This window comes from Temnothorax curvispinosus, unplaced genomic scaffold, assembly GCF_003070985.1.
Source record: "Temnothorax curvispinosus isolate PA1 unplaced genomic scaffold, ASM307098v1 QBEX01006738.1, whole genome shotgun sequence".
NCBI lineage: Eukaryota > Metazoa > Arthropoda > Insecta > Hymenoptera > Formicidae > Temnothorax > Temnothorax curvispinosus.
The window spans coordinates 763,810-791,134 of record NW_020216518.1 but is presented as its reverse complement, the minus strand read 5'-3'; the positions used below and the strand labels follow the sequence as shown (position 1 = coordinate 791,134).

Below are 27,325 nucleotides of genomic sequence, written 5' to 3'. Positions count from 1 at the left end.
TATAATTGAACGCGCCGGTGACCTTTATTTTTCGAATTTATTCAAATACGCGAGATAAAGCGGGAGGAACGCGGGCGGTTTCTTCGGGGTTGAAAAGGGCCAGCCGTGCGCGCTGCCGGAACGTTTAATGGGACAACCTGTTAATACGTGACATATGTTACTCACACGACTTAGCGTTTCATATACATAACCAGTTATGTCGCCCTCCCCGGTTGTCTCTCGTTTGGATTATACGCTCTCTCTGCTCTGGCTCCGGTCTTCCTACTTCGACGAACCCGGGGATCATTCGCGTCAATGCACCGTGGATTCACTGCGGATATTGTGATAATCAATGTTGCAAGTTTGTGATCTTTATGAACTATTTCGAGCTAGCTGCATCGGCCTTGCACTTTTTCTTATTAATGCAGTTATTATCATGACAATACATCTAATTTAAATAAAGATGTAAAGTATACTGTAGCGTTTATACTTGAAATACGGGACTTGAGATTACTGTACGGTAAGTGGATAATTCATTCCGAAATTCTAATTACCTCTCATCGTGTCACGAATTTTAATTGCACACACCTGACTTCTTCAACGATTGCCAATTGCCTCCTGCGGTGTTATAAATCACGTAGATATAATCACAACGGATATTATATGAACGATATAGCTATATCTGGGGTATCTTCTCCGTGTTACATAGATATAAATTTTATGTATTGTTATTACCCGAAATGGTAACCAAAACATAAATTTCACTTTGTTCACTAAATTGGCGGTTATGCGTGAAACACACGTAAGTAAATTCAGACACGCAATTACGGCGCAATTGATAACGCGTTTCCGGGATGCAGACGAAACAAGTGATATTTCGATATTATTTAGATTATCATGTTACATTTATTCGCTCTTAAATTGCAATCTAAAATATTAATAGCTAATTATTTAATACAACATATACAAAAAATGTAATTTAATCTCACGTAATCAAGATTTTTTTAATGTTATACCTATAATATTCACTGAAAAAATAAATAAATTAAATCAATTTTAAATAATTTCGATATATATATGTGTAGTAGTGTTTAATATAACACGAACTATTTCATAAAGGTGTGATTAAATGTCAAATCGAGTAGATACAATGATTATATCCTATAAACGCAAAGATACGTTCTTACATTTCTGTATCGCATTTGCTGTCACGTAAATCCGGTTCTTGATTGTTGGAATATAATCTACGCGAAATAGCTATGTCAGCTGACCACCTGCCGTCAGAATCTCTCTTTACCACAGGCATCATCGATAAACACGCAGAGCCGACATTTACTGACGTCGTACAAAAAGCTTTGCTAATTTGCCTATTACGACTTTATCGCCCTGCGTTATACGACACTATTATTATACTATCTTCCTACGACGATACCGATTTACTACCTTGCCCGTCCGCCCATCTCCTACCCGCCCATCTCCTACCCATTAACAATAGATTTCCCCGCAGACATTTCCGCGAGCGATTTCCACCGCATTCCCGCATACTGTCCACCAGCATTCGAATATTACGAAGACTAAATGCATTACGATGCACATAGGTATAATAGTAACTGGGAGTACTTGTAGTAACAACAGCGACAGAGCCGATCGATTTGCATTTCAATAATAACACACTTAATAATCATGTGAAATCTATTTTGTGTAGCAAACTTTATATCTTCGTTTATCACGACCTTTTAGTTTCGAGTGTCAAATTTTTAATATAACGATTACAAAAAGGCTGTAAAGTTCCATTAAAACGCGAAAATTCATTAAAGAATAATGCTTTGCTACTTGTTAAGCTTCTGGAAAACAGATGTGTCTTGCAACAAGAAAATGCTTCAACACAAAACTAAATACTTTTTTTTTTAAATTCAGCTAATATTTGTTTACAATATCCGGCGGTTTTAGAACAGCCTGTACATGGTGACGGTTTTTGCAAATCGTATCGTATCTTGCGATCATTAGCACCTACCTTGCCTACGCGCGCATATCTAGCCGCGGCGCCGCGAGAAGTACACGGCGGTCTCGCTTTAATGCGAGTCGTAGATATCGGAAGGTAGGATCGAAATGCACGTGCCGATGGCCACGGTGCGTCTATAAGTCATTAGAAAATCAGGCTCAGCGTGTGCGCGTGCAAGAGGAAAAATACAAGCATTATTGCCCGACGGGGGATACCGACGCGACGCGTTGAAAGATAGTATATACGCATTCGCATAAACGTGGAACGTGTGAGAGCATGAACGGCTAAGAATATGCGAAAAACTTATTGCGCAGCAACGTTCTTCATCATTCGCACACGTTTGTGAAATTCTAGCGTGTAGATGAAACGCGAAGATCTACGCGTTTATTGCTTAGGTGTTTGACAAAGTGTTTGCTGCAATGATAATTTATATAACCGATTGGATTGATAGTGTGTTCTACGAAATGAGCAGAATTGCAGGGCAATTAAAAGAGATGATATCTACAAATGACCTGTAATACCACGTCTTTGCTATAGTATATCTGTTTGAAACGGATTAACATAGCTTAGCACGTCTAGGCTTGATGATTTTCCGGGTATTTTACTAAATAAATTCTAAATACTAAATAAAAAGCACACGAGGAACCGAAAAAACGATTAATAAAGATCTATCAAAAAAATTTAGACAATGTTATTAAAAATTAATTTATTGAAAATTATTATTTATTCTAAAATATTCAAGCAACGGATTATTTTTGCAGCTTTGTCGAAAGAGTCTAATACCGCGTAGGTTGAACCGGTTGATCAAAATTGATATTCCATGCAACCGGTTATTGTCACCAGATACCGAATCACCATAAATATCAGTCTCGTTTAGTCTTTCTACGACATTATCGTTCCTTCTCGCCCCGTCAGCTGTTGCGTAAACTCGTTGCGCTCGCTCCTAAATATCCGCGCGTTAAAATTTTTCAGTTGATTTAATTTCCTTCCTTATTGGATCACGGCATTCCTATCTCGGGCGATCGCCATCGTCGATCTCGCGTGATTCGTATGCTGCTAAGCGCAACCTCGCAGCAAAATCAATGCTACGGAGAGCGCGGCGGTGCGTTTATACTTACGGCAGGAATTTAAAGTTCCATCCGTTCAGGATTCGATTTCAACTTGGCTCGTATAAATCCTCCGCTAAGTGGAGGATGGCGATCTTACTTAGGGAGATGAGATCGCGGTGGTGGTACGTATATTCGAAAAGTTCTTCGTGAGGTCGTCTCTTTCCATCTTTCTTCCCCTTTTCTCTTTCCTCTTGTTTAATCGATGGAACACGCGTTGCGCCTCGTCTCCTTTGCTCTCACGGGCTTCGCTATATCCTTTTTCCCCCGTTCCATTCCCCGAGACCAGATAAAGAATCGGTCTCCAACGACAATCTCAGTTCCTTATCGGAACAGTGCGACGGTCCAAGGTGCGCTACATCGATGCTGTTAAGCTCGTCCTGCAAAAAGGGTGTCCCAAAGGAAGTGCATCTCGTGCCGATAAAACGGCCATTCTACACTCCAGCGAGTGCACTCGTCTTTCTCAGCGCGCCCTCTCCGCTTCCGTTTGGGTCTAGAGAGCCATTTATCGAGGAAAATCCTTTCAACGTCTTCTTTGACGTTACGGCCGCCGCCGTCACTCTCTTCGTCTATCATTCTCGGTACCACGCCGAAGTGCGGAGCGATTTCGTATCCCTTCCATCCGTATGCGTATCCTACTATTCGGGTAACTGCCATGGGATATGCCATATCCGCTGACTGTGCAATCGATTCTCACGAAGTGATATGACTTCTCTTGCAAAACGAAAGATTCGCATAACTGTCGCATGACTTGTGAAGAACCTTTCTATTTTAGAAAAGTAGCGTTTCCATTGAACACAGAGAGGGAATATATCACAAACCAAGCAATAATGTTTAAACGCAGGTTTGCCACAATTTCAGGTAAATATTAAAATGTTAAAATGTTTGAATAATCATATTTTGTACAACAGAGATAAAAAAACGCTTTTGCTTGTGCGACGGTATATAATATAATTAAAGAGAGTGAAATATATGAAATAATTTCATAATTACAAAATAATTTACAAAAATTAATTTAACTTTTGTAATTTACTGAGGTTAAAATAAAAATGTATATATTCGTAACATTTTATTTCATGTATAACTTACATGCAGACAGACAACTAAAACTTTCGCCTACGAGTTATACCGGAAAGTGCTTAACCAGATTATTTTAACTATATAAAAATCAATCGACGCGGACGGCGAGAAAGAGAGAGAACTGTCAATCAAGCCTTAATTTAACTCTACTTCAATTTCTCGGACGCCGCTGTATACAACATCGCAGTAGTCAGCCCAGAATTGCAGAGGGAGATACGGGGGTTGTATCAATTTGTAGTTTGTTCAATGTCTCGCGCTCTTTCTTCGTGTCTTGGCAGCTTCGGCTCTCTGACAAACGCGCGCGGAAGTTCGTCGGAGCGAGTCCGGTGTAAGTAAGCAAACGGGCGACTAAATAAAGGGGTAGTTAAGTTCGTCTCGCTTCCTCTTCCTTCCGAAGGGAGTGGTAAGTCTCCGAGTTGGCTGCGAGGGTAGTGGCGGCGGAGGCAGCCAGACAGAAATTGATGTTAGCCGTTTGCATTTATTATTAATACGTTTGCCGGGCTGTCACTGAGTTCAGCCTGTCAGCCAGCGTCTCTCAACCCCTCTTTCCGACCCTCTTCTCCTGTCGCCGGCCTCGAGTATTTCGCTTCTCTCAGTGAGCTCTCTCTCTCTCTCTCTCTCCCCCTCTCCCACACACACACACTCTCTCTCTTTATCCTATGGATTGTCAATTTTCGCCGAACTTCGGCATTGATCGGCCAACTCGCGCATTTCCTTAATTATTTAAACGCTGTCAACCGGGAACTGCCCAATACAGGCTTTCGCCGTTCAGCCACGCAAATGTCGCTTCAACGTCGATCAAGTTGTCGTCGTTAAAATTGTTTAAACACGAGGCGTTATATATTCAGCATTGAAGATTGTTTCAACAACATCTAAATCGATCAATATTGCGAAAAGCTATTAAATTCGCACGTGGCAAAATTTTATCTTCTAAACAGGTAATATCCTATTCCTATTCATTATCGATACCGACAAGAAATGCGAATACAGAAAGTGACAGTATCGATAATACCGGCTGTCACGGTATCACTCATTCCCTGATGAAATATTCGTCACATCGATTACTCTGTGCCAATATTTATGGACAAATTTCACGGCAACGGAGGCGGCATTATCGTTCTCGAGAGGGCGAGGGTGCCTGTTAGTTTTGACTATCGTTCCGGCCTGCCATTGCTCACCTGGTCGAGCTTCGTATGTTTACTGAAATAATAACGGGACCGTACGCGGGCGTTTCTGAAATTCGATAATTCCCATCCGTAGGAGCTTCCCTACGCAAACACGAGGCAGTGCATTATCCCTTATGCTACGCGTGTCACAGAGCCCTCGCCGCCACCAATGAAACGGCATATGGCAGTCCAGGCTACGCCTTATAAAAAATAAACGGAGGGTGAACAAAGGAGACGAAGAGAGGGGGTGCGCAAAAGGTTGCAATGTCGATTCGAATGTCGATCTAATCGCGCTAATGCGCACGGGTCTGCATTATACAGCGGCCGAGGGATTTCCGCGTGTATACCTTCGCGTCGAGAAAGGAAGCGCGTCCAGCATCTTGACACCTCAAACCTCAAGCCAGAGAGCATCTCTGGCATAAATCAAATATCCCTTACGCCTTGACCGCACCGCCGCCTCTGTGATTTGACCTTTATCACTTCTCTCCGCTCTAATGTTTCCTGTCCGACTGTGATCCGATTATGGCCACGCTGGTGTTGACCGCGCGCGTGAACATCGACGGAAAGGAATATTTGGTTTGCAGCGCGCATACATCGATACGATGTCACCCTCGTTGAATATTCTATCAGACCGGAAGCGAAGCTCTCGAGATAAAAGATAAGACACGCATCAACGTGTACGCATGGTAATACGTTTACTTTTACATGCAACAAAGCGCAGACATATAGCGGCCAGCTTCCAAGCCCCGCATTTGTTTTCTTTCGATCCACCTCGATAAATCGCCCGATACCAGTTAGGGAAAAGGCACTATACGGATACGGAAAATCACAATCGTATCGATTCCGTTTGAACGGCTGCCGTTTGAATTCCTTTCACGACTTCTCGCTATTTTTACGAGCATTCGTCTGGCACTTCTAGACGAATTCAGGTAAATTCTCGTGGAGAAGATGCGCGCGGCATGATGTCTCATGTGATCGTCAGTGGCACATCGATCGAGTGTATCGAGTATACATGTATTGTGGAGAATATCACGCGCCAAGTACACAGCGCGAGACCGCCATGACTCTTTTACGCGAACGCACGAGTTGCAAGTACCCGAGATTTTGAGATTCAGATGATAAATGATAAAGCTGCGATGTAGGAAGGACGGTTTTCTCATCATCATGCGGCGAATAGTAAATGACAGTAATTTACAGCGCACGTATGTATTTCTTATTATTTCCTCGATAATCAATAAAAATACTGTGCATATTGCGATAAACGAACGTTGGAGAAAAATTTTCCGTTTTTATTATCTTTTATCTTTAATATTTTACTCTTTTATCTTTCATATTTTACTCTTCGCAAAAATAGATGTACAAAGTTGTATAAATATTAATATATTTTAGCTTTTTATTGCAGTAGCATTACATGTATGTTATGTTATATAAATATAAAACATATGATACAAATATTACAAATTAGAGATATATGCTATGCATCATGTTAATAATATTTTGATAATTGGATAAATAACAAGGGACTCTCGATAATGGAATTATTGAGCAACAAGTAAAAAGAGGTTTTGAGAGTTCAAACGATTGGATGATGCGTAAGTTAACGTTATTTTTAATAACTAATAGGATACATAATTATAAATTGAATGTTTTGACTCCGCTTTTAATCATCTTCAGCGATGCGGTAACAATTAAATCAAAATGATCTCCGGTGAGAAATAATTTTGAAGATGAGTTTTGTTAATTTTGAAGTTACTCATTTATTTCTCGGAAAACGTGAGATTATTTTGATTTAATTGTTAATATAACACATCTGAGAAGACGGCTTAAAGTGGAGCCAAAACGTCCAATTTACAATTATGTATCCTATAGTAATTATTATATAATTATCTATCCTATTAGTTATTAAAGATCGATATAACGTTAATTTACGCACCGAGACCGCGTTGAACTCTCAAAGCCACTTTTTACTTGTCACTTGCTAATAATATTTTGCGTGTATAATAACTAATTACTTGTGATAAAGTCCCGAAAGTAAAATGTGAGCTTAGAAAAGTTGGTATCTACGTTTATTTGTTTACAATTTACTTTGCAGTTTTATGCGAAGACTGTCGGTTGGCGAAATCATCCTGCCTCTACTAAACGATTTGACAAACAACCTAATAGAAACAAAAAGACAAACATATGTGACAGTCACGAGATATCGAATCTCCGCGTATAAATTGCGTTTACGAGTCGAACTTTCCATCCCGGCTTTCCTTGGAGGCTCCTGTTTCCCGTTCGCGTCAACGGTAACGTAGCTGCGTTTGACATTTTCATTCCGCGCCTTACGGAGGATCCGTTTGAAATATCGTTTATGCGCGCCGGTATCCGGCATTGTAGCCGGATTAACGACTGCAACAAGTCGTTAACTCGTGCGTCGTAAAGCGCCGATATTAGATGAAGATCGAATTGCGCGAGCCACCGTCGAATCAGCCGTTCGCTACGCACGATCGATTTATGCGCATATCCATACCTATATATACACGCACCAGTTCCGCTGCATTATTTTGCTTTGTCTTATATCACATTTGCTTACCGGACACACCGAACGGAACGTAAACGTCACAACTGTATAATAAATTTTTGTCTGGAGATTTCTTTTTTTCATCAGTGCGTGCATTGTACACAACGTCGTATCTTAAAAAAAAAAGAACATTATACTGGCGATTTATGTTTTACAAAACGTGGAAATATCGACAGTAAAAGTATAATAATTGAGAAGAATGCTAAAAACTTATCCGTCCGAAAAGTAAAGTTTGTTCTGTCTCTGTCTGCCAATTGTCATGTGCTCAAAGCATTGCGATTTGGAGTTTGCCGCAGGGTTAGTTGTGCGAATTCGGTGATGAGAGTCATAGGTATCAGTGAAAATATAGGTGTCTAGACGACGGGCGCGAAATGACGTGAGGACTTTGCTCGAGACCCAGGATCTCTCCTTACGCCTCGTTAGACACATTGTTCTATAAAATGTACCTACATACGTACATATGTATGTATGTAATATTCTGAAGTAACGTGAGCTGAGCTCATCGTCGTTATAGCACATTTTAATAGTCCATTCGCGGCTGCACCCAGACGTGTACAAAGAATTTGATTTCCACTCAACGAGAGAGTGCACGAATACTCGAATCTGAGGATGGTCGGAGTAATTACAGCGACGTTACGATTTAATAGTATTATATATACTCTATTTCTTTAAATAAAATTTGTATACTTTAAATCTTCAAATAAAATTTCTTTAAATCAACATATCAATAACGACGCTACGACAGTCATATTTTTAAAATTAAATTTATACTAAGTTGCTCACGTAGTTAAACAAATCCAGTTATGTTAGATTACTACTTAAAGTAACCAAGAACTATCGAGGTATCGGCAGTAGCGATTTTAAATTATTTTATCGCATTTCATAATCACTTAAGATGGAGAAATCGACTTTCAGGCAGGACACGATGATGCGCACGTATATATTATTCAGATGTGTGCGTGAGACTCTCGGGACGTACAACAAGGCCGCCGAATCGTCTGCGATTTCTCGACAATGCAGTATACCATGCACCAGCACAGGTGCATGCCAGTGGCACGCGTGACACGCATCTCATTGCGGATAGGTCATGGCGTTCTATTCGTAAGAGCGCGCGGGATAACGTTTACACACAGCGAGGCCAGATATCGGCAGGTGTACCCGCGCACGTGTACGATACAGCGAACACGTAGACAGGCTCGAGAAACGATGGCAGACGCGGTAATGGTCCACGCGGCTCGGAATTCTCTCAAGTTCTACATGCGATGCGTTATGGCACGGTCCTGTACACCAAGCAGCATCGGGACCATCGGTTAGAGCACGGTTAGACTAGTCAGCCGTTAGCGATGATGCACGTGCACACGATGCATCTTGCGTAACACACCGCGATATGCCAAGAGATCGCATATCTGGATACGACGCGACACGTTTTCATGGCGAAATCCCGGTCGTCGCGATTTATCGAAACGGATGCTTCGATCGGCGCCCACTGAAATGTATCGCATTGATCGACATTGGCGAATAATTTTATGACACGCAATCTCGTAACGTTCGCTCTGTCGTATAGATACTCTAAAATCTTTATTACTATATTATTATTTTAACAGTTGTCAAACTAAAAAAATTACTAATTACAAATTACAAATTAAAAAAAATAGTTAAATATCGAGTTGCGTTATTTTCCGACACGATATTTTCACATGTTATAATTTCTCTTTCATAATTGTGCTAGTTTCAACTCGCTTCTTTAAACTGTGACGAATTGTTCATTACGGAGAACTTCGTACAAATGAATGACTAAAGTTTATCAAAGTACGATAACGCGAAATCTCGTCGCGGAAGTATGAATTTAATCAAGAGATTAGATTCAGTTTTCCCAAGCTTTGGCATGCCTCGGCATGCCTCGGCGCGAATGAGTTATGGCATTCTGCGGTGCTATCGATGCTGTTAGCGCGGTTAACCTGTTGGTTGTTAGCGATGATACACGCCACATTCAATATATGCCTCCGCTTGGTACCGCAGCCAGGCCCGTCTGTGCGATACGATATACGATTGGATCTACGAAGAACGAGTTCGTTCAAAGAAAAATTATCAGCGTACGGCGTATTTTTCGCATATTGAAACGACTTTATCACTGGCATACACACACACACATAACCCACAAGTAATGGAATGTCCGATCGAACGTTTAATGAAATATCTCGAATATGATTCAAGTGCAGTAATAGCACTGACACGGTACAAATCGCTATGAAAGACATTCTTGAGAAAGACACAAAAAAGATAATCCATTCACCGTGATTTATAGCATTAAATATTCAGGATTGATTCATTAATTAAATTTCTTGCTATGGAAACTTCTTCTATCAAGATAACAAAAACATTTAGAACATATGCCGAACATTTAAACCGATAATTCATTCATGGTATTAAATATTCAAGATTAAATCATTAATTAAATTTCTTGCTATGAAAACCTTTCCTGAGATAACAAAAATATTTAGAACATATACTGAATATTTAAACCGATAACTGATAATTTGCATATTCGACTTTACTTTTCACAGACTCTAAATATATACTTCAGTAATAAATAGAAAGGTAGAGAAAGTTGCGATCGAATTATAACGAGAAAGCGTGATAATTCGATAATTTGTCTAACAGATTAATGTGTATCCTTGTGCACGTACAGACACTTAAATATTTATCTGCATTTTGTTAGATTATTATTTTCTCCAAAGCACTTACATAAATTTTAGTATTAGATGACTTGCCTCTCGCATTAGATCGAAAAGAAAGAATTGCCATCAGCGAATGAAGCAAAATTGTCGATTGATTTCAGTATGCTCTTTCTTTCATATAATATAAAGAGACACTTTTCAATTCTCTTTCCAAACAATATTAATTTCTTTTATTTAATACAAAGCTTGATGAAAAAAATAACAAACAGTTTTTTTGCATCAGTATAATATAATCAACATATAACATTAATAATGTTCGCTGATGTAAAAAAAATATTTTATACATCGACAATTAATTCTAGCTCGCCACATTCCGGTCCAGTGGGCCACTAAACGTTATTCGGTTTCCTAGTTTTCACATAACATAATTTTCTAGTTTCCTTATATAATAAATTCAGTTTAAACTCAAAATATTTTTTTGACCTGATATTTTTATAAATTATCTTATTCAGACTCTGTATTTCCAATTCCTACATTACAAGCTTAAAAACATTAATTAGAATAAAAATGACAATGTGACAAAGCCGAGCGGTCTTAAGAACCGAAGCGTGGCGAATTAAGGATTCGAAAATAAGTGTGGCTAGCTAGGATTAATAAATTTATTGAGCAAGCCTAAGGCCCAAGATACCAGTGACTCCAGCTCTGCGACAGTCAGCACTATCACTGATGCATTGTTTTCAGAGCTCGCTACCAGGTGGCAGCATCGCCTTGATAGAAAACTGCTGCGACCAGAACCAGAAGGTATAGTGGGAGTGGGAGAAGCGGTGCGGTGTGGCGCAGATCAGCGCAGATGCGCGTGAACGATCAAACGTATAACATCTCGTGAACGCTCGGTGCCTCTCGCAGCTTCGTGCTAGGAAGCCCTGCGATACAACTACCGGTGTATCGAAACGTTTGACCGAAACCTCGTTCTTCGGAGACTCGTCGAGCAACCGTCTACTCGGATGTGACTCAGTTCCCGACCGGGTAAGTGTATTGATCCAGTCGTGCTGCGCCGACTCTCGGCCATTTTATCACGAGCGCTGTTGGCGGACGTAGTACACGCTAAAATTCGATGAACGAGTTCGGGAAATGAACGGCGATTGCATGCGCTATATCAACATCGAACCGAACGACGCGGGAAGTTTTTGAAGAAATATCGAACTCCTAATTGCATTCAGATAGTAATTCTGTTATATACACGTGGTACAAATGAAGTCTTGGGTCTTGGACTGAAGCATGCCGTCCCTGAGTCCCTGAGAAACACGAGTTCGAGAGCGATCATTTCTAACCTAATTAAAAAAATTTTTTTTATTGCGGTATTCAATATTGTGAGATATTGTGAACGTTACTTTTAAAATAAAAGATATTTAATGATATTCAAATTGATACTTTAATTAATTTTAAGTTGATTTTAAATTGATACTTTAATTAATTTTAAATTGATTTTAAATTGATAATAAAAAAGTGCGTTAAGGAAATGTTCCTAAAACGCGCGTTTTATGCTTTTTCATTACAGGAAAGCGATCGATAGCATAAGTCGTTAGGTTACTATTTACTACAGTTGACACACACGACCTCCTATAATTCTCATATCTCTCGACGCGATGCCTCTCACGGCGGACGCGGCGGCGACTCAGATACAAGAGCTCTTGAAGAATATTTACAAGCTCGTACACGAGATTGAGAGTCAGCGAGTCCGCTCGGAGCACAATCTAAACAATATCATGAAGACCCACGAAAAGGTCACACCGGACGACAAAGTCTCCCCTTACTACCAGCAAAAGTTGAAGAATCTGTACAACGCCGCGGTGACCGACACCCAGCAGGAAGAGGAGATCCTGCGCAAGGCTCTCGACAAGATCAACGAGATCCGCACGTTACGAAATGACCTACGTATACAGGCACGTCAAGCCGGCAACAAGGAGACCATCAGGCGCGGCGCACTGATGAAGATGCTGCTGAGCACCGCGCAGACCCTGCCCCTCTACGTGGGAAAGACACCGGGCCACAAACCACCACCATTGTGCGGCGCGATACCCGCCGAGCCCACGTACATCGCGAAAACGGGAGACATGGTAGCCGCCCTGGTGAAGGGCAACGAGGAGGGGGAGAACTGGATACTCGCGGAGGTCCTGCACTTTAATCCCACGACAAACAAATACGAGGTGGACGATATCGACGAGGAGCAGAAGGAACGTCACACGTTGTCGCGGAGACGAGTTGTGCCGTTGCCGTTGATGAGGGCCAATCCCGAGACCGATCCGCACGCTCTGTTCTCGAAAGGATCTACAGTAATGGCGCTGTACCCGCAAACTACTTGCTTTTACAAAGCGGTCGTGCAACGTCTACCGACGACCGCCACGGAAGAGTACCTGGTCCTGTTCGAGGACGCCGCCTACACGACGGGCTATTCACCACCACTGAATGTAGCGCAACGATACGTGATTTCCATCAAAGAGAGCAAAAAAAATAAGAGTCAATGTTAGTAAGCAATATCCTCTTTTCCAAATTATTTCTTATTATTAACTGAATAAAGTTTTTTAAATTTAGTTTTCTAATTGATAGAAAACTTTGAGGTGACCATCTATTTTTTTCTAATCAATAGAAAAAAAAGCGCACGCAACTGGCAGGCGACGTGCAACAACGATGGCTAAGCCTCTTTTTGCATATTTTAACACATATTTTAATATGCATGTATGTTTGTAACGCCGACTAATCCCATACCTTCCATTACAGACTCCGGGAAGAGAAAGTATAAAAAGAAATGTTTCTAGAAAAGGTACACTTGTGGTTCATCTACGTTATCTTTTGTATTTGACATGTGATATTGTAATAAGGTATAAATAAATAATAAATTTTTATAACTTGTTTCGACATTTCTCAATGCTTCCAACCGGTTTAATTATAAAAGAAATTAGATTATTAAATTTCACGAATTGCAATATATTCTATATTAATCACGATAATTTAAATAAACGCGATAATACATAAAGATAGTATAAAAAAATACAGTAGAAAACTATTTTGATTCGCAAATAACGAAATATTTTTCATGATATTAGCGATGATATAATTATTCGCGAAGTATCTATTAAAATCGTGCGGTTTATCTCATAATTAATTCCGAGTGTTGCAACTGGGAGAGGTAAGCACGTACTGATGGTTAAAGTTCTATTTCCGCGGTACCGCCCGTCGTCGGGGGCGTAATTGACGTAGGTTATGGAACGATAATAGCGGTATCCTCATGTACATGGGTAGACGGTAGACCTGAGTCCGCACTCCGCTGACCTTCCGCGGAATCGGTCCTTCGTGATTCTCTGTCCGTGTAATTTTTTATACGGAATAAATCTTTCCCTTCGCATCCGTCACGAAGTGGAATAGAGGTAGAGAGAGAGCGAGGGAGAGGAAGCGGAATGTAGGGAGAAGATAAAGAGAGCAGAGAACGCGGGCGAATAAGCCCGAAGCCACGAGTGCGAGAGTGGATTGAAAAGGCTAGAGAGGACGAAAGAGGGAGTACCGCGCAATAATTGATTCCATAATCGGCGGCTGCCGCCAGACATCAAAGCAACTCGGTATACCGAGCCGAACCCCCAGCAGACCGGCTCAGCTAGCCAATCCTCATTCATTATTTAACTTAACTACCCCTATATGGAATCGCAAAAAAGTACTTTGATTCGGCGCGCGCGTTGCGGCCACGGTGTTTTCATCATTTTCCTCGAAATTAATCCTGAAAATTTTTCATTGATTTCTGACTGCCGTTCGGGTGGAGCTTGCTCGTGTATCAGGAGGGATTTTTAATTGAAACGCGAGGCTGGATCTGTCGCGCGAATGAAATATTGTGCCTGATAATTAAGGAACAGAGAAAATACGCGTGTTTTTGAATAGCTTTTGAAGCGCGTTTATTACAAAAGAAATGTTGAATCATACATGGAAACGTTTTTCTACGTAAAAAATTAAAATATGTGTATCTTCTCTCTCTTAATTTGGAATGACGTGTAAAGTCTACTTTAGACGATATTTAATTTCTGTCGGAATGCAGAATAGAATTCTATTTCTAACTTTTTGTGTGCTAAAATGTAAAAATATGTATTAAAATGCATGGTGTATAAAATTATAAATAGAATTCATAAAATTTTCTATAAAATCTGACGCAAATGGATCATCTAAAGTGGGGTTTAAGATGGAGTTATTATATTCGGCATTTATCAAACCAACTTTCTATTATCTTCAGCATGACTCTCGTAATAATAGAAATTATCTAGCCTGCGTGTAATGGCTTTTATATGCCTTCCCGCGAAAGTTGTAACGACCGATTGTATCTAGTCTACGGTAGTTTCCCTAACCACATCAGAGTTCACCTCCGAGCCCCAGGGTCGGTCGGGGTCACATGAATTGAGCAAAACGCAAGACCTCGAACCTTTTATGTACTCGCGCTAAGCCACAATCGAAATCGCGTTTGCATGCACGCGCTCTATCTAGCATTTCCGGTGGCCATTAGTCGCACTCGATAGTCCGATATCTTTCCATTTCCCGATAGTAAAGCGCCGGCGTGTCGGCAGAAGCCATTCTCAGTTCTGGAATTAATTCAACCGGCGATTAGCTTCCGCGTCGGGGGTGAGTTCTGGCCGAAACGGCTTTCGTGCGTTCGATCGTAAATGCCCGAGTATGTGTGTGTGTTTCACGTGCGTTCATGTACCGTTGACTGACTACGTCCGAACCGCGGGCGGGCGTGTGGCGTATTCGTACGGCGAGCCTAATACAAGTGGACTTGTAGCATGCGAGCAACCGGAAGCCAAGGCGAACTTGCGCCCGAACACGCAAACCGTACTTTCCACCCTTGGTCCCCGCGAGAGCGAGCACTCCCCGTCGCCTCGTTCGACCTCCTACGACTCGTTCCTACCCGTTTCGAAGTTCCCTTCGTTCATTCGTTCCACGTCTCAGTTATCTGAGTAATACTTCTCCTCCGGCTTCACCTCGCGTTGCCCTGCCCCCTTCACTCCCCGTCTATCTCACTCTCGTTCTCTCCCTCTATCTCGCTTTCTCCCTGTATCCCACTGCTGACCCCCTTCCTCTATCGTCCTTCTCTTTTTCTCCTTTCCGTACAAGCCGATCAGGGCAGGTTCACTTAACCCTCCGGTAATGGCGCGCTGTATTTTTCTTCGGCGCTCGTAATTACACCCGTGCTCTCGCGAGCATATTTTATTTCGTTCCAGATCGATCGGTTCCGACGCTGGTATCTGTCATTGCCCTTCCTCGTCCCGTCGTCTCCTCGCGCTCTCTTTCTCTCTTTCTCTTTCCCCTTTTTCTCTCCATCCCGCCAAAGACTTCACGAAGCGTCACCCTCCGGCAACCATTAGTCTTTCTTTCGATAAATTGGCGGACCAGAGTGATTGCGAGATGTCACCTCGACACCCTCACCTGTCTGTAACATACATTTGTTAGTAATTCGAATACGGCGCGAGTCTCTCTTGTCCACGCTTGATTAGAGCCATCGTCGATAATGATTTGGTAAGATCGCACATGTTGCTTCTCACGGTTGTCGACAGTTATGTTGAATGCGGGCTCCAAGGTGTTTCTGTGCACGCGTATTCGAATCTAGACTCATTCAGAATATTCTATCGATCGGACTAACATCATCCGTCACATCTTTCACAGCGGATCATAATTTATGCTCTTGACTATGAAAAAGAGGTATGAAAAGATAAACTATGGCTAACCATTGAGACTTCGCTAGCTTCATTTAAGTAGTATTCCGGAGTTCATTGAATTATTGATACCCAAGAGTAAATTGAAAATCGATAAGCGATCCAGTGTAATTTAACTTCGCGGCCGTTTCCGGACGAGAGAGAGAAAGAAAGAAAGAGAGAGAGAGAGAGGAGGAGTGCAAGAGAGGATACGGAACTTGGAGATTATAAAACTCCTCGTGTGTTGGACGGGCTCTGGATTTTCATTTTTTAATTAATACGCCGTGCACAATGGTATCCAGGAGAAACGATCGATAAGGTCGGCTAACGAGCTGCCAGCCTCTAATCCAACTTTACCTCGAAAACTGTCGGAACTCTTATACAACGTGGTAATGAGTTCTGGCCGTTGAACGAAAGAAAAGTCACGATGTTAATAGCTTTTGCCTTTGAGTCTCTGGGCAGAAAAAAATTCGTGCCGTACGGAGTGGACGACGACGGTGGAATCCGGACAGCGTATAAGCGCGCGCGTTGCTCGTCAGCCACCTCCTCCACGAATACGTCCCGTTGCGGATTATGTTTAGCCTCGTTTAGCTGCGCGACCAGGTCGAGAAGATAAAGCTCTCTGAAACGGTCGCGAGTACCGATTCGATCCGCAACCTATTGGATTTCTCGGAGTGCAATTTCTTCCCCGAGACCGCAATGCAATGTTCCGTGCGGCGCGTTCTCTCATCGATATCGCGAGAGACACTTTAGACGAAACGATAGCGAGTCGCGGCGTACCGTGTAGTTGGTGTAGTTGGAGTGTGCCACGTACTTTTAAAGTACCGCATCAAGTCCCTCCCCGGACGCCTTGCACGAGTCGAACGCGACTATATCGCGAGGGAAATCACGTCGTCGCGAAAGTCGCACGCGGAATAAAGTTCTTGATATAATTGTGAATGATTTTAGAACTTGGAAACGCGCTGCGTATTACGTTTCAGTTTGCTGTAATAACATTCCCGAAATAACGCGTTCGTATCGCGATAGCGGGGTTCTTCATGCGTTAGAAATTGCAATGAGAGCTGAAAATGATGAAAAGTTTAATTTAAAGAACGCAGTTGTTAACAGTTTAATAATGCGAACATATTTTGCAATAGTTGTGTCTCGCTACCGAAAACTTCTTTCTACTTCCTCACCGTTAAAAATATGCCTGACTTTGTCGCAGATAGAATACCGTAATAGTAGCTCCGTGCGTAATGACGCGTGCTGCAATTACCAATTCAAGTACTAGTGCGCGGGATACAGACACGACTACCATCAAGCGACGTAATGCATCGCCATAAGAGGCTTGCAACATTATCCAGCTGTCAATGCCAGAAATGGGGCTTTCTTATGGAGTCGACAGCGTTCGCGGCGGCAGCAATTTGTTACGTTTTTCGTCAACTAAACGCATTAGGAAGCAAGAGGGGAAAGACAGACGCATTAGTCGAAACGGATTCTTGCTTACATATTTCAACGAGGCATTTGTCTCTCGCTACGCGAGTTCCAACGTTTTGATGGCCCGAATGACGTTCTCGTTTGTGAACGCGTGCAGCTATACATAGATACAAGAGAGTCGAATAATTCATAGACGGGCGGCTCCTCGTTAATTAATTGCGTTTGCCAATGAAGGCGGGACGGTTTAAAACTTCCTTCATAATTTAGAGCCATAATCGGTTATCGCGGTCATTACGGTGCGACACAGCGCGATCGCCGTTGAAATCAGCGTTTACAGACGATTTTACGGCGCTTCACTGATTCGTGAAGGAATTTTAATCTCGCGGAAGTTGCTAATTACAATTGGTGTAGGCAAAGAGCGTTTTAACAACCGGGAGATATTTCATTTCCAATTTATTACGAAGTCACGAATTATATCTGCCATATAATCTAGAGGAAGTAGCGTTTCTAATTGCAGCGAGTAATATAATATATTATCTGAGTTTCTGTATTTTATGTTTCAAATAAAATGCTACGGAACAATTCTGGCCAATTTTAGAGAAATAAATGAATTATGTCCATAGAGCATTTTAAAAGACAAATCTGTTAATACTTGTCTTTAATGCGTGAAATAATTTCTTTGTCTCAAAGCTTGACGACTTCTAACGAGCAAACAAAGTTGCAATTTTTTACGACAAAGGTCGTGTCGACGAAATGATTAAAAACTTATGCGCGTCAATGGCACCGACCATATGCGTATTCTCCCGGGTCGTAAGGTCGGTAGGAGACCTATAGTTGTTTGAGAAGTTATTCCTAGACCGTGTCTCAGGGACTCAGTGGGTCACTAGATATGTCTGGGCAAGCGATGATTAATTTCCAGTTCCCGTCAGCAATATTAGTTTTTAATGTACGATCATTGTTGTGGGAATATAATAATTAGCTCAGAGCCCTACAACCCGTTTGGTTATACGCGCTTGAGTTCCCAATTGTGTCATCCGCAGTATATCCTGATTCTGTTTAGCCACATGAAAACTACTCGTATATTGCTACGTGGATAGTCCAGCTACTCCAGATATTATGTGTGTATATATTTATATATCGCGGAAATTTCAGTCATGGAGAGTCAACTGGTCAATGTTTTACCGTTACGAAGAAGCGTTGCTTTACAAGTATAAGTATGTATTTTTGCATGTACGTGTAGAACTACTCCGAATGTCCACAATTGCATATAGAAAGACACACAATGGCTAACCTCGCCTTAAACGCCGAGAATTCATGAAGAGAGAAGGGGTGAGAGGGAGGAATTTGGTGTAAACTTTCAACCTAGAAGTTACTTCATGATTCGCATGTGCCCTATCAAGCTCAGCGAGCAATTCAGAGAGTCCTCTCGGCTACCAGTAAAGGCTGTATTCGTGATTACATAAACTGCGAATAATAATCTTATTATTATGCGCCATTGATATTTCTAAATAATATTTTCGCTATAAGTTAAAAAATTTAGATATAAAAATCTGACAATAGGATTTTTAATATTCGAATATAATATTGTCGCGAATACTTTGTAAAAATAAAAATGTAGAAATATAGAAATATGGAAGATCTTGAATGCAATTACGTATCTTCGTATAAAATGTCATACAAAATTGAAAGAAATTCTGGATACTATCTAGTGAATTCAGAATATATTGTCAAAAGTTCATACAAATACGATTCAGTAAAAGTAGATTAATCGTAAAAAGACTGTAATAAAAATTAAAATCGCTGAGAAAGACAAGTTTCCCTCGAAAATAATAATAGAAACATTTTATCGTTAAACAAAATTCAATAGAGAATTAATTATTACTTTCCATAAAAAAGTAAAACACGTTCTACTGCTGTCACTCATAATAAATCACTTTTAATTTGATTTTACTTTTTTTCCTTTTCTTTTTATAAAATATTTATTGCCATAATTAAATAATAGGATAGTATTTTACCTTTTATCTCTCGAGATAATTTAATTCATTAGTATTTCGTTGGTATTTATTAGATTTTTCACAAACGAAATGTGAAGATATAAAAGACTGCTTTGTATTCTAAATAATTCAGTGACGTGCGCTCATTATATTTTCTGAATATGTCAATCAATCCTTTACCAATTATATCTAAAAATCGAGTTTAGAAATCGATGAACCGTGTGGGTCGTACCGGTCCGTCGCGGATTGTTGGTTAACGACGACGGAGATCGCGGACGCAATCGACGCGTACGTTCTCGCGGGGCTCGTTCGAAGGCAACCGCGGACTAACCGGTGAACCCGACCTAATTGAATTTCGCATACGAACGCCACGACGATTCGTCATTCCGGCGTCCAATTTGGACACTAGTCTCGCGCCACTCTCTTTCGGGCTGCTGCTCGCTTCGCGTTAGCTACCGCGTCTTTCATCTTCGTCCCGTCGGCTGTCAGGACACCAGCGTCCATCACATCGACGCGGTAGCAGTCATTTTGAAATTTCATCAAAGTGACATACTCACGCGTACTTCCCCTGCGCCTCGCGGCTGAACGGGTATAGGCTAATTGCACTTACCTGAAACAAGCAAAAACGAGATATGGTTAGCGTTTGTCAGAACGAGGCCGCGATATCGATTACACTTTGAAAAAGGAAAAGAAGAAACCACGCGCGCAAAAAATTACACCTATCAGATAGAAGAGGTTCCTCGCGAAATATGCCATATGCTTAGAGGTATACTGCCGCGGAAATTACAATGTCCGCGGGGTGAATTCTATTTTTAGGGGGAACGTCCCTACCAGAAAGGCATAAGCGCCGTGTATAAATTACTAGCGAATTTTCGCGTTCCTCCCTCGAAGAAATGCTAGAAGGCAACGCTATTGATTTTATGCTAAATTACTCGTAGTAATAATATACAAACACCTGGGCATTCTGCATAAACTGTAATTGAGCTAAGGGCAAGAAACGTAGTGGAGAAAGCCCGTTGTTTCTCTTCGTATCGGCTATAAGGAAATAAGGGAAGGACAGACAGGCTTCCTACCACCACCAGAGGCAGCTGCTTAGGTTCTCACATAGATTAACCCAGGTAGTACTCCTTCGTCTAGGAGACAGACCTTCGGGCTGCCAGGAAGTCGCTCGCAAACTCGATGGCAAATTGTCGAGTCTCCGCGTGCCTTCTCTCACTGTCTCTCTTTCTCTCTATCTCTCCGTTATCGCGACATCCTACTTGTCTCCTTGTCTCGCAACATTTGTCCTCGCGCAGCTCTCTTACCCTCCTGCGCTCTCCTGTCCGCAACGAGTCGTCTTTATCCATCGGGAGCTCGCAAATCACAGGCTGGCGGGCCGCACCGACCAAATTATCCGGGAAATTCCGAGCGCAGAGCCGTACACCGACGTGGCGCGCGGTTATACGGTACCTGTGACTTGCTCTGCGTTCGAGATAATCCTCGTCGATACACACGCCCAATGCCTGATCGCCTTAGGATTCAATACTCTCTACTCGCGAACGAAGGAAACCGCAATTAGGTCGGCGAAGAGGCAAGCTGTCGCTGTATATGTATAGTATCTTATCCAGAATGCAATGCTTTTAATCGATAATTGAACATTTTTGACCTATGCATATTTTTTTCATGGGAGGTTTATTGAATTCACGAGCGAATTTCTCCGTGATTTCTTTAAATACTTTCAAGATAGCATTCTAATCATAATATTTATTATACGAGCAATCTGGAATAATTTGCGCCAGTTACAAGATGGAATATACTGCTGATTTAATTAGAATAATTTTACAGAGATTAGCATATTGTGTTCGAGTAGCATGAAAGTGGTGTGCTTCATATGACGCTGATTATCTTATAAAAAGAACAATTAACATGCTTTATCGCGCAAAAGCCATCAGTATCATGCTTTTTTGAATATTGTCATGCTAGTTATACGAAAATAATGAAATATATTATATAACTGGGAGAGATTTTACCATAATACGGCATAAGTCAATACCTTTTCATCTTTTATCCCATGGAAAGTCTTAAACGGCCGAGACTGATGAAAGAGCTATGTTATTTAAGAAAGTTCTTCTACTTTTTCATTGGACTTACAAATTAAACTAACCTACATCTCAAAGTTTTAAATTAAGGATTTGTGTATTATTTTCTATTTCCATCATTATTGCTCATTAATATTGGTATTTTTTCCAGTTTGCGCCGCCTCTTCAGTCAACCTTCTTGAAGCTTTGAAATTTTAGCTCGTTTTCTCTGATCTACCTTTTAATAAATGATTGCGAACCTCTTTGCTCAAGCAACAAACTTTGTCCAGTGTGGGTAGGGGCAGGCTTGTAACTTCGTAACTTTTGCGACAGGTATCGAGCAAACTTCCTACATACATTAATATATACTGTTTATCCCTAATCTTTAACTACTTTCCAGTTTCAAGTCCCGAGAGAAGTGCAAGCCGAGATATTCTTAGCCTGGTTTGTTCTTTTTAATCAATGTCGGCCGTTGAGTGGATTTCGTATCGCTCGAAAGTATTTTCTTAACTATTGAATAAAAGTAATGCGCAAAAAATAAACTGTATCTAGAAAAGAAAAACACGATAAATAGCTCAAAGAGATTGTACACTATATATAGGGGATGCGATTTAACTTCTGATATTTGTTAATTTGTTCGGACCACTTCTCTTAATGAAAGAACACACAAGGAACTTTTATTTTATTTTTATCTTTAGCGCATCTTTCTCGAAAATGCGATTATATGACATAATGTGAGAGTATCAAAAGTATTACTGACACCATAAATAAATTTTGATCCTTTGTTGTTCCTCTGCGTTACGCAAAGATGCTGAACAGACATTATCCCAGATAGTTTTTAATATTCTGCTCTTGAGCAATATACGGATAAAGCCAGCGGCGCAAAATTTGTTTTCAACAAGGAAGGATTCCCCAAGCTATCTTCGCGCAAAAACGCTTTTACGGTTATTTTTAATCCATCCGGTGCGCGTATAGAAAATTCATGAAAGCGAGAACGCGATCCCGCGCTATTTCTTGCTCAAGGAAGCACGCGGAGCACGATGGTTTGGGCGGCCTACGTTTTCGCGTTTACACGGTAGGATTATTGTTTACACGAAGGAAGTCGAGCACCTTTCCACGAGTTGGAAGTTGATATGAGTGAGCAAGCAGACATGTTACGTCAATAAGCATGATGGATAGAAATGGTACACTCTTCCGCGAATTTCAAGCGCTAACGATTCCTTTTATGTGCCGAGTGTTTCTCATCAAAACTAATTAAACTCTCGCCCGTTCGTAATTTTAAAGATCTGTAATCGTGATTTATACACTACAATTGTACAATTCTGCATTTTTAATGAAACACTATAAGCAGAGAGAAGAAAATAAAAAAATGTATTTATTAAATATTGAATGATGCTATTTTGTTTCTATGTTATATATCTTATTACTCCTTCAACGATTCTATCCATAACTACTTTCGTTAATTAACCATTTAATTTTAGTATACATAATTTCAATCTCCGCAAAAGCATGATGTATTTTAATCAAACGTGCGAGAAATATATAAATTATTTTGTAATTTATTCGCTCGAGACACACCACGCCCGAATTATAATCGTTGAGTCGAAAGTAATAACGTCCAATAACGTGCGGTGAATACGATAATTCGTAATTCGATGCTGAATGGAACGGATAATACGAGCGAGCGAGGACGGCAATTAAAAACGATGACTCTCCTGCAAACCGTTATTCTAAAGTTCGCGTTAGCTGAACGCTCAGTCCGGTTTATAAATGTTGGTAATTTGGAGATTCTCGGCGAGTTCTTTTTTTCCCGAAGAAAAAGAAGGTATACCTGGGTGCATCCACATTGAGCCGAGTCGAGTCATGGAACCCGCTGAAGGGGCAATGAGTTAATTCGTCGAACTGTACGCGGTGGGATGGCCGTTCTTTCGCGCAGTCTGGACCCAAGGAACATCAGAACTCACCGAGGTTATTTATATTAATTAAAGAAACCCGAAATTATAGTTGCGTTTGGGTGATCGTTAGGATGTCTATCGACGCCCATTCGAGGCTGAAATGTATCCGAAAAGCACTTGCCCCCACAAGACAAGTATTCAGCGTGGAGATCCTCGAGCTCGGTACACTCCGTCATTTAAACGATGACGATTACGTTATTTCCTACGTGCATTCATAACAATCAAATAAGTCTTACTGTGTCAAAATAATTCGTTCGTCTTTCTTTCAATAAGTATCAGATGAAATTATAATTATACGTATTAATATAATGATCTTAATCATTGATAGATCACACAAGACTCGTTTACGAAAAACGGGGGAAAAACAGATGTGCCTTCAAACGCGCGATTAGAGTGAAAACTGATTAACAAAATAAAATAAATAAAAACAATCGTAAAGCGCAGTTGGAGATTACTTTTATGTATTATCCCCGACTTTACTCAAATAGATTGCTTTCGCGTGCATATGCATGTGCCGTATGCATGAAACGGATAAACGAAATATTTTCTCCGTGTATCTGTTGCAAGTGGCAGATGGTATCACGATAATATTTTACGCGAGCCGAGATCCGAAATATGGCATGCCAGGTGTTGCTGCGATGTATGTAAATCCAAAGTCACTATGCAAAATATCAATATACATTTGCATTCTACATTTTATATAGACTGATATTCCCACTTAATAGTTTTATTTGAACTTGCAACGAACACGGGAATATTAGCGTATATATGTTCCTACATCTGTAATATTTTCTTCTACAGTTTCAAATCTACGTTTCGCTGCATTAAGTCTCTTTTCATTCAGAATACGATTCATGTCGATAACCAGTAAATAATGCATGCCAAGTATCTATCGGCGGTATTATCGACAATTGATGGCTCATGTTGCCATATTGTTAGCTAAAGCTACGTGTCTTTACATAACTATTTTTTATGTTCCAAACGTTAGGTGCATTACCCTATTATTTACTTTAGATACGTTATTCTATTATTTATATATTTTCATAACATATACATGCTTTTTTATTTCCCAGTTTACCGAAATCAGGAATTGAATATTATAGTCATATTCATAAACATATATAATTATTGTAACTATTATTTTATAATTTTAAACTTTATGGTAATTTCAAGTTAATTTTCTCTACTTTCCTAATAGAACAATGACTTTTGATTGTACATCTTTCGCATTGTTTTACGAGGTACAATTTAGCACTGCCCTACGAGATTTTGTAATATACGTCTGATGTCACTTACAGTTCGCCCCGTAATCTCAGCCGAGAATGCGAAACCGTCGAAGACAAGCTCAACTTGCACAAGATTGAGACGATCGATAAAGTTTCGTGCAATTCGTTGCCGCAATTTCAGACAACAAGGCACTTGCACGTTGACGCTGATGAGCCGTACGACTTCCACTCACGGCGCCTGCTTCGCATCGTAGGGGAAGCCAGACTTACACATGTACATTCGGTCGATATACATATGGATACGTACTATGTACTACACGATATACATGCATGTCGGAATACAGAAATCCGTAATACTCCGCGAAGGATACGCAGTCTTCTACGTGATCCAGGAAGCGAAACGACGGATTATTTCCCTTAGGGCGTCGAAATCGGAAGCACTCTCGTACCGAATGACAGGCAGGTGTGCGTGAGGGAAGGATCGAGAACCGTTCGACAGGATGACCGAAATAAGGGGGTTCGATTTGTAGGAGTAGCGCACTCCCCTTGCCAACGTAAAATTTCCAAATATATAGACGTCTCTCCGTTGTCGTAAAGCCCTCCGCCGAAAGCTCGTACCTATTTAGTTCGGCAGGGGATGTGGAAAAGCTAACTTTTATTTCTTAGCGAAAGCGAATAAGTATAGAAAGAAAAAAAACACGACAAGTAAGCGCAACATAACAAGCAACGTACATTACACAAAACGTACATTATACAGAAACGAATTTAACCCTCGGTTGTCACACCTCTTTTTTGAACATTTTTTAAAGGATTTTTTTGAACATTATGCCACTCAAAAGTTAAATTTTTTTATAATAAGAATATATTCTACAATGTTTAAACTTAATTCTAGAATTTTTTGCGGTCCACTTAAACTCTGTCAGTTTTTGAACAGCATGCAGCTATTTGAAAATTGATTGGGGTCATTTTGACCCCGGGTGACAACCGAGGGTCAAGATAGAGAGTATCTTTACAATCTGCACGGACATAGAATAAATAGACATTTTTAGATTCACCGAGCCTCGTCGTTTAAGCTTCGCGAGGGTGAAAGGGTGCTTTTGGTATACTATACCAAGAAGTCATCTCGGATATCCGTGTTGTGGATATTGGAGGAAAACAAGAGCAAGAGAAGCGGAGGTAAGGAAAACCTCGTGCGGAAGGCGCGAAGGGCTATGAGATCAAGTAAGATAGTAAACGAAGAAAGGTATGGCGGATAGAAAGTGGATGGTGGATCAGGGTGACTAAGATAAGATCAGATCAGATCGGTCGTGGGCGGCATTGACGACGGTGATGGTAAACTCGTGGGCTGTGGTAAGCGCAGAATCGTGTCGTGGATAAAGTGGTACCCGTCACTGCCTGTCAGCAGCCCTTGTCGCAGTTTCTCTCTTCTTCATCCCCCTCGTAGCGATTCGCGACTCGACTCGGCGTCATTCTCTTCGATTCTCTCGTGTACTTCTCTTCCTGTTGGTGGACGCAACGTAGCGGCCGCCATAATTCACGAACGTGTATAGCCGAATGCGTATTGCACGTGGAGAGGACAATCGTGAATGTCGATGAATCAATCGTGTCGTCGTTGTTGCTTCCTCCTTTTCTTTCTTTTTTTTTAGTTTATCCAGTGCGTGAATAATTATCTAGTACCTATACAGCTTTTAGCTACGAATTTTTATTAAGTAATAGAAATAAATCGTCAATAATAGTAATGCAAACGTATAAAATTATTTATGTGTAATTATCGTAATTTTTGGAATCTTGTGAAAAATTGTTTCAAGCAAAACTAAACTAACAATACATTTTACTAATAAAATACTCTTTATGGTTTTTCAACACACAAATTAGTCATTTTTAAATCCTTCAATTCTTTGATTTAAGCTTCTTCATTTCACATTTTCATTTTCGACTATTACTATAATTCAAATATAAAAGGCAACGATTTCAAAACTAAAATAATCCCATTCTTTGCTGTGCAAGCAAAATCATTAGAGATATAAATAGTAGAAAGCAGTGAGGAGATAATGGTCTGACAGTAAACAGACATATCGAGAGGAAGAGAGAAAGTTAACTTGCTCTTTTGCCCGGGATTTGATACGAGAGTCGCCCGATGATGAACAGATACGAGCAACAAACGCGCTTCTCGCGTACTGAGTCGTACCGACCTTGCCCATCGCATATATGCATGTTTGCATGTACGTACGTACGAAGTTAGGCGTCTACATGCACATATCGGATAGTATACAGCGTACAATCGCGTATACCGGCACGTACCAAAGGATAGCCGAGGAAGCCCTGAGGGCCTGTCGGAGGTGAGAACAGTACATTACCCTCGCTCACGTATGCCTCC

At 40.8% G+C, this 27,325-nt stretch overlaps 1 protein-coding gene across 2 annotated transcripts; it reads left to right on the top strand.

Moving 5' to 3' along the window:
* The first annotated feature begins 11,385 nt into the window (after positions 1-11,385).
* LOC112456320 (SAGA-associated factor 29) lies at positions 11,386-22,241 on the top strand. Of its 2 annotated transcripts, none has more exons than XM_025018776.1 (3): positions 11,386-11,600; positions 12,133-13,097; positions 22,168-22,241. In XM_025018776.1, the coding sequence occupies exons 2-3, from the start codon at positions 12,221-12,223 to the stop codon at positions 22,224-22,226; spliced, it is 936 nt and encodes a 311-aa protein (XP_024874544.1). In that variant the 5' UTR covers positions 11,386-11,600; positions 12,133-12,220; the 3' UTR covers positions 22,227-22,241. The 2 variants fall into 2 exon arrangements, with proteins under 2 accessions (XP_024874544.1, XP_024874545.1); XM_025018777.1 differs by lacking the exon at positions 22,168-22,241 and adding an exon at positions 21,940-22,007 and having other exon boundaries at positions 11,387-11,600.
* Positions 22,242-27,325: the final 5,084 nt, after the last annotated feature.

Bases quoted from the DNA above. Each gene is read 5' to 3' on its own strand.
- LOC112456320 (XM_025018776.1), top strand. From the start codon at position 12,221: ATGCCTCTCACGGCGGACGCGGCGGCGACTCAGATACAAGAGCTCTTG. The intron at 13,098-22,167 runs GTTAGTAAGCAA...ACTACTTTCCAG, and splicing joins CAAAAAAAATAAGAGTCAAT to TTTCAAGTCCCGAGAGAAGT.